This window comes from Tamandua tetradactyla, chromosome X (genome assembly GCF_023851605.1).
Source record: "Tamandua tetradactyla isolate mTamTet1 chromosome X, mTamTet1.pri, whole genome shotgun sequence".
NCBI lineage: Eukaryota > Metazoa > Chordata > Mammalia > Pilosa > Myrmecophagidae > Tamandua > Tamandua tetradactyla.
Window position 1 is genome coordinate 134,207,174 of NC_135353.1, and position 8,902 is coordinate 134,216,075.

General features: G+C 40.6%; 1 protein-coding gene across 1 annotated transcript in view; it reads right to left on the bottom strand.

The window, feature by feature from the left end:
• The window catches only part of TSPAN7 (tetraspanin 7), a 144,466-nt gene extending 137,342 nt beyond the window's left edge, over nucleotides 1–7,124 (bottom strand). Inside the window, exon 1 of the mRNA XM_077146447.1 lies at nucleotides 6,999–7,124. Within this exon, the coding sequence (XP_077002562.1) occupies nucleotides 6,999–7,079 (81 nt within the window). The 5' untranslated portion in view covers nucleotides 7,080–7,124. The remainder of the gene's footprint in view (nucleotides 1–6,998) is intronic.
• Between the last annotated feature and the right edge of the window lie 1,778 nt (nucleotides 7,125–8,902).

Here is an 8,902-nt window from a genome sequence, read left to right on the forward strand (position 1 = left end):
AAACAAGGAGAATTTGGTAAAAGCTTTTTTAAAAAACAACTAGATTCCTAGATTCCCTCCAACTTCATGTCTCTGTCCTTTCCAGTTCCAGAGATTTATTCTCTAGGGAGGGTGAAAGAGGGATCTCTGAACTAGGAAACCCAAGCATAGTAGAGAACATGGATTCTACACCAGAAACAGAAATATACATACTGCATGTAGAGATGTCCATATCCCCAACCTTCTTTATTCAAAGAGCAGACTAGATGATTCTTCTGTTAGGAAATCAGAACAGACCAAGAGAAAAGACCTAAAGATATTGGTCTTGGTTCCCGAAGTCAACTGATCAGCCAAATCACTCAATTTAAAATTAAGAAATCCCCACTTCATGCCAAGAGCTTCCAATCAGTTTTTTAGTACCCCATTCTTAAACACGTATAGAACAGCGAATAGAAAGTGATCAAAAATTTTAGGTATGCCTGTAATATGCCAGAAAAGAGAAGTTTGGAGGAAACCATGTAGGAAGAAGCAAACCTTTTTTAAAAAAAATCATTACTATCCTCAAAGGGACTTTAAAAAGGATATCACACTCATGAAACAAGAGAAGGATGCTAGAAAAAGAAACATTTAGAAATCACAAAGGAGCTCCCAGAAATCAACATATGAAACAAATGAAAAATGCAAGCACTGGTAAGATTAAGTACAAGAAATCTTCCAGAAAGTAAACAAAGATTTAGAAAATAAAAGGGGGAAAATCTTAGGGGGTCCAACACTCAAATAAAAGAGAACAGAGAAAATGAAGGGAAAGAAGCCAGAGAAACAACTCAAGAAAGTTTCCCCAAACTGAAGGACCCAAGGTTTCAGACTGAAAGGAAAGATAGGAAAGAAAGAAAAATAGACCTATCACCAAAGCAAATTATTGTGAAAATTCAGAATCCTAAGAACCAGAAAAATATCCCAAAAGCTTCCAGAGAAGAAAATCAGGATTCAAGAAGAATCAGAATTGCATCTGATTTCTCGAGTAATGCCAAGTTGTAGAAGTCTTGTTAGAAATGAATTTTATTGGTTGTGGTTAAGGTTGGCTAAGAATTTATAGTTTTATAAGATTTTTAATAGTTTTCTTATTAGATGTATCTTCATCCAAAACAAGAATTTGGTTTTCACTGTTAAAATGACAACGTTTTCTTGGATTGTTTGCTTTTAGTGAGAAGCTATAAAAGGTTTTTAACCATCTGAATAATCTGCCTAGATAACAAAGATTCAGTCTGAAACCTTGGGTCCTTTGGTTTGGAAAAATTTTTTTGAATTGTTTCTCTGGTTTCTTTCCCTTCATTTTCTCTGTTCTCTTTTATTTAATACTTATTAATATGTATGTTGACCATCCCCTTCCCTACTGTTTTAGACAACGCCTCCTCACTTTAAAAAAATATGTCTTTTAAAAACATATATAGGCAAGATGGAAAATAAGTTCTTAATGATTGATGGTATATGTACTTGAAAGTGTACGACATTTTGTGAAGTTATGTTGAAAGTAGCTATTTAATAACGTAAAAACAGAAGTGAAAAAAGAGAGAAGTTAGACTTTATGTCCATCTAAAAAAAAAAAAGTAATACCAAGAGCAAGAATTCTAGGGGAAATTACCAGCAAAATTCTGAAGGAAAATAATGTCCAAATTGGAGTTATATACTCAGCCTAATTATTAAATTAAGTGTAAAAGTAAAATAAGATTTCACAACTACAGGGCCTAAAAATTAACCTCCTATACACCCTTTTCCAGAAAGTTACTAGAAGATTTGCTCCCACAAAATGAAAGAACGAACTAATAAGGGGAAAGACAGGACATCTAGGCAACAGAGGATCCAATAAAAGAGAAGGGATTCACCTGAACAATGGTGAAGGGAGAGTCTAGAATGTCTGCTGTTTCAAAGATCCAGAGAGTATTAATCCAGATTGAAGGTCAGAATGCTCTGGGAGAAATGCTTCATGGAGCAGAAACTGATAGTGTTTAAACCTACTGAGTAAAGATACACAGTTCTTGGGAGAGTCTGCGGATGGATACATTAGTGACAAACAGAAAACTAAGCAAAGGGAAAAAACCCAGGTTATTCTTAACTCCAGGAAAAACAAAAAGCTGTGCAAGTGATCATAATATACATAGTAGACGGCTCAGCTGTGAATAGGGTTTGCCTAGTTACATAAAAGCATTCACTGACTCAAGCTCTAACCAGAATGCTGCAACTATACTGAGAAAAGGTGAAGAGAGGAAGAGAGCATGAGAACAATGGACAGGGTCAGGAGAGCCAAATCTTGGATAATGGTGATAGAGGCACAACTTTGAGTATGTAATTAACACCATTTGAAAAGAGATAAAAAGGGAAATTTTAGGCTGTGTATAAGTTACCACACAGATGCACACACACACACAACATACACACACACCCATAGAACTGTACAGCACAAAGAGTGAACCCTAAAGTAAACTGTGGGCTAAAGTTAATAGCATAATTGTAATAATATTGTTTCATCAATTGTCACAAAGTTACCATACGAATGCAAAATGTTAATAGTAGGGAAAACCGTATGTTTAAGGCGTGGGGGGGGGGGGACAGTATATGGGAACTCTGTACTTTCTGTATGATCTTTCCATAAATCTACAACTGCTTTATATGCCACCTAAAAGTGAAAAGCCAGAAAGTAGCAGTGAAATTATGTTATTTAGAAATAAAGGCAAAATGCCAAAAGCAGGAGCTATAAAAAGGTGATAAACATTCTACTGAATACCCACTACCTAGTATACATTAGACATTCAATCAATGTATTGAATTAAACTGACATGCAAAATAAAGTATTTAAACGTTAGTATGTGCCCAAATTCATGCATTCTTTAAAATGTTAGGTGATATTCTTTAAGATCTTTTCCCCATCTATTTCACCCAAGTACTTAGATTTTCTGGATTACAAAAGAACAGGAGAAATTTTAAAAAGAAAAAAAAAAGAGGAAAACAAAAGAAAGAAAGAAAAAAAAACAGAAGAAAAAACATTTTGACTATTAATTTCTTTAAAAGGCTTCCAACAAAATATTATTGATGCTTCCCAAATGAGAAAATATCATTGACATTTCCCCATGAGAGAATTTAATAGCTCTATTGATAAGCTAACTATCTCCTTGGGAGATTAAATAAAATCCAATATATCTAATGAAGCAAGTGATATTTTTCTTCACAAAGTTCTATTTCATTTATCAGATTTAAATGTGGTTTATTTAAATCTTAACTTAGAATCTAGATGAGTGTTTAAGATACATAAACTGATAAGTCAAAACAAAATTTACCTGGTAAACAACATAATTATGAAGTTTTCCCATTTGTCCTAAAAAAAAAGTGGTATTCATCATAAAGGAGAGATGTCTTATTTTACATTAGAGCAAGGTAGATAACCTTTTTTTTATTCAAACTTAACAAATTAAATTTAAATTTTAGGTAATCTAAAATGTCTAGAAAATTAGCTGATCATTAAAAACTAATAATTCAACTATCATTAGGATAAACAAGTCCTTGCAAAGTCCTCTATTCCATCTTCCCACACTTTAATGACAGGAACACATTTAAATAACCACAGGTAGATTAGAAGCAAGTCTGTTTGAAAAGCCACCACGTAGGTGAGGATATAATTGAGCCCAAGAGCAGTTAATAAAATGTCATTTATTCATTCATTCATTCATTCCTTAAGTAAATATTTACTGAATTAAACTACTATGACCAGGCATTATTTGCTAGTCTTTACAACACAGAATAACTTACTCCTAGGTATGCTTTTTCTTCCTTTTCTATAAACCTGACAAAACGTACACATGAAAAAGAATAAGGGTTCTGTTTATCTAGAAGTCAGGTGATTCTATTTACCTGCAAAGACGTCATCTTACATATACGAACAAAACTATATAAAGTGCTACCTGCTTTTTTGACATCAAACAAGGAATTACAGTATACCATAGAGAACGTTGGGCATGCTCTGGTATGGTAGTTTCCAAACATTAGTAAATATAGTGAGTTTTACATAAGGCTCTATGATTTTTTCCTAGGGCATACTGCTACGTAAATCCAATAGTGGAGAGGTTACTAGAACTATTGACATTTTGGGTTGCATAATCATTTGCTTTGGGGGGCTCTCTTATGCACTATAGGATGTTTAGCAGTATTTCTGGCCTCTACTCACTTGATGCCATTAGTATCACTGTCCAAAATGTCTCCAGACATTGCCAATTGTCCCGGGGGAGGATGGGGGAGGGGGAGGGGGGAGGGGGACGGATGCAACAAAATTACCTCCTATTGAGAGCCAGTGCTTTAGAGGGGCTCCTCAAAGACACAGAATGATTGTACAGAGAAAAAGAGGGCAGATAAAACAAAGATATCTAGTTCTGAACACAACTTTAGACTTCTGGTTTAGTACATGACCAGGTAAATCAACCTTCTTGATGCTACTGGCCTACTGTCATTTTAAGGTCAAATGTATTCTCATCTTAAATCTAAACTGAGGTAAGGGAAGAAAAGAAGTCCTATTAAAATGACTCGCAGAGGAAATAATTCTGCCTATTTCCTCCATCTTTCACTTAAAAGAACACCAAGGTCATCTTTTTTGTTAATTACCTAGTAAGTCACAAGTTCTGACAAATTTTTGAGTACCTACTCTGTGCCAGACATAGTTCCAGGTGCTGGAGAAAGACAAATGCAGTAAATCAACTGCATTTACTGGAACGATAATTCCGTCTTACAAACAGCATGGAAAACACTGCATTTGGACCATGGTTTATTAAGGAAAATGTCTTTTTCAGAAGCTCCTCATGTCTAGGGAGATCTCATTCTTTTGGTTGTGAAGTAGAAAATGATTACTGAATACTATTTAAACAATTGAAAATGCTCCAGGTAAATATTGTCATTGAAGACCATGATAATTTCAAAAGTAGAAAAAATAAAACTGTGAGCATCAGGAACTTGGAAAAACATAAAATTCAGTGATTGTTTAAGATGTATTAGGGAGTAATGAGTAATTAGCTTCACAAGGTGGGGTTGGGGGAAATATGCAAAAAGAGTTACAGAGCACATAAGAAAAGCCTAAGTCTAGAAGACCCCCTTCTTTATCAGTCGGTACTGATGCTGAAAGAACAACACTCTTTCATTTACTCTGTAAACCTCATTTTTCTGGAAGCTAAAAATAACCACTCATATAATTTACTCCAGAAAAAAATAGGAAGTCAAGTAAATAATAAAGGGCCAAATTAAAAGAATTAAGGAAACATATAAAAAGCTAAACCAGTTCCCAGGAATGGCTACTGGGAAGTTTCAGCAACCAGCATGTCTTACTGCCTTTTCCAGGCAGGGCATCAGATAATATGATCTGTGCATAGCCCAGGGTTCCACTGTTGAAATTTCTCAACCCGTGTCGTTTTCAGTTCAAATAAACTCGGTTTCTGTGTTTGCCTCCTGTGTAACACCAGTTCATCTATCCTATCTCACTGCAGAAATCCTGGTATGCCCAGTCCCCAAAGAGGCGATACTGGCCCCGACCTGAACAATCACCAATGCCAGGGACAAGGAAATGCCCAAGAGAGAATTTCAGGATTTTTAAATTATTATTATTTTTAATAAATCACAGCTCCAGACTTGGCCGTTAACAACAGCCGAGTTCGCCAACAAGCCAATTCTGGGTACCTCATACAGTATTGTGTCCCAGTTTCAAAGCAAAATTAGGGCTAGATTGGGGGGGGGGGGGAGCGAAGGAAAACGACCAAAGCCTGGTCTAGCTCTTTCTAGAGAGCCTCAGGTTTTCAAAATGACTGCCTCGGAAGCTGAAATGACCTAGATTAAGGGGGTTGGGGGCAGGCAAAACAGACATTCATTCATGTGCGGGGTGGCTTGGTATGGAAATAGGGAACTTAAGGAGGAGAAGGTCGTCTATAGAGAAAAACAGCGGGGAACGGTCTTCAGGTACCACCCACCTCTCCAAGTGAATCACTGCAGTGTCAGCCCTGCACTGATTTCACGAACTGCCAAGCAGGATGAGGTAAGGCACAAGCTTGGAGCCCCCTCCTCCCCTTCCTCCTCCTCCTCCTGCGCACAGAGGAGCGCATCCCTTCGCGAGGTGCACCACGCAGCCCCCTGCGGTCCTAGCTGAGGGGCTGACGTCACCCTTCTGCATTGAGCTTCTAGGACCCGCGGCAGCACCGAATGGGGAGTAGCATTGGAGCTCTATCACTGTTACCAAGTGAAGGGGGTCCTCTCTCAGGGCGCTATCGATTGGGTTCACGCAGAGAATGACCAGAAGGGGAATGTAAGAATGGAGGGGCAGTGGGATAAGGTTCGTAAGACCCATTTCCCGGGTAGCCAAAAAGCTCAAAGATTTCCTCGGGTTTATGTAAGACCCTCTCGGCTCCGAGCGCCTCCAAGCGGCCGCGGCGCCCGCCCCCCAATAGTGTGTTTGGAGGGTTCTGGTCGGGTCGCCCTTGCCTAGCCAGGCAAGCACTGGGCTGCGGGCGCCTCCTTTCCGCAGCCCCGCGAGGTTAGGAGTAACTGGGAATCTGGGATCAAACCCCGCGCTCCGGTGCCCACTCTCAATCCGCCACAGGTTAGCCCTGAGAGGTGCTACGCGAGGGTGCGAAGCGGTGTCAAGAGAGGAAAACAGACGAATAAACCCGCAACTTTCCCCAGGGGCTGACCCCATCCTGTGAGCTTAAAGAGGAAATCGATGCATGAAAAAATTTTTGGAACGGTCGATAACCAGCAGCCACCGCCACCACGCAGCCCCCCGCAGCCTGCGCCGGAAGAGGTCTAGGGTCCGAGCAGTCCCAAACCCACGCCCCGTCGTCCCGCAGCCCAGGCCCAGCACCCCGCGCTGCCTCCTTGAGGAGGGGGCTGATTTGCTATTTAGTTTAAGTTACCCACACCCCCGCTTCCTTTTTTAGAGCATCACCATACAGACAGACGGACGGCGGTCCCTCCACTGGCCCGGGGTAGGCACTCACCCAGAAGACGAAGGAGTAGATGATGAGGAGGGTTTTGAGACAGGTTATCACAGGTTTGGTCTCCATTCTCCTCGATGCCATACTACAGAGCTCTGGCAGCAGCGGCGGGCGGCGGGCGGGCGCGCGGGAGGGGGGAAGGGGCGGGCCGGGGCGGGGCGGGAGCGCGTGCCGCCGAGTGCGCGCGCAGACGAGGCCGTGCGCGTGCGTGAGCGCGCACCCTGCGGGGCTCCCACCGAAGAAGCCGGGCCAGGCAGCGAATGCGCATGCTCAGAAGGCCCTGTCCTGGCAATCCCGCGCAGGCTCAGAAGCCCCCCCACACACACGCCCCAGCCTAGGAGAGGGGCCCCACCGGAGGGAAAATCTATAGGTCGGGGCAGAGGTCCGGCTGAACTCTCCCAAGCCCTCGTGGTACTTAGGCTTCTGCTGTGTACACGTTAGAGCCTTATATTTGCAGGACAGTCTGCACCTAGCTACATGAGATTTATTGATGCCTCTGAAAAACAATCACATTTCTTTATCTGGGTTCCCTCCCGGGCCTTCTCAGATTGTAGGAGGCCTAGTAGTCTCGTCTTTGGCAACAAGCAGGCCTTGTTTGTATCAGGAACAGATGTCACAGGTGGCCGGTGATACAGCTGGAGAAATGGTCAAGAACCCAGGGGCTCGGTCAGAGACCCCCGAATCTTTGCCACCACATAAATCTCCAGGCACTCAGGAGCTCAATTTTTAAGACTTCTTCACGTCTTGAAATCATGAAGCTAAAAATGGCAGGTAGGTTCTGTAGAAGTCACCATCCTTCCTGCACATAAAATATTTTACAAATAACAGAAAAAAAAAAAAAACCCTTAAAAGTGCCTCAGTATTGTTTGCCCCCACCCTAGTAAGTGCGGATCACTGGACATAGGTGAAAGGGAGCTGCATCAAAAAAGTCAAAAAATAATCTTCAAAAACAATTAGGAAGGTCTTCACACGGGTGAACATAGAGTTGCCATATGACCCAACAATTCCATTCCTAGGTGAGCCCAAGACAATTGAAAATATGTACACACAAAAGAAATTGTACATGACTATTCATAGCAGTTTTATTCACAATAGCCAAAAAGTGGAAACAACCCAAACAAAATAACCACACAATGGAATATTATTCAGCAATTTAAAGGAATGGAGTTCTGATACATGCTACAGTGTGGATGAAACGTTCTGCTTTGTGGACGAAACCAGTCACAAAAGATCACATATTGTATGATTACATTTAGATGAAATGTCCAGATTACACAAAGCCATAGAGATAGAAAGTAGGTTAGAGTTGCCAGGGAGTACATGGATAGGGGTTTTCTTTTCAGAGTGATGAAAATGTTCTGGAAATAGTTATTCTGGTTACAAAATTCTAAGACTATTCTAAACACCATCAAATTGTACACTTTAAAAGGGTGAATTTTATCAGCATGTGAATTATATTTAAATTAAAAAATGAAAATCGTGTTCACTCTACCCATATTCCCTGTTGCTGGTTTGTAGAGAAACACATAGTATAGATTCTGTGGGAGATTTAGCTTGATTCCTGCAAGAAATTGCAGCCAAATTACATCCACAGACTAACTCAGTCATGGGTGCTGTTAAGGATACCTTTTGTGAAAGAGCAAAAAAATAGTGTCACTAAGGCTTGGGAAAAGCCTGTTGTGTTTAGTTGTTGCAGGAGTAGTTATTACCTTCATGGTTCCAGGCCAGTGAGGTCATTGTATAAACAGGAAGTGCTTAAATATGAGGAAAAGGGGAACCTAGTTTAGGAAATGGTTAATCACAACTGAAGAGTATATGGGTACAGAAGGGAGTCAAAAGGAATATGAGTGTAGGCCAAAGAAAGTTAGGAACAGATTGTGCAAGGAGTCTGTTCGAAAAAGAGATCC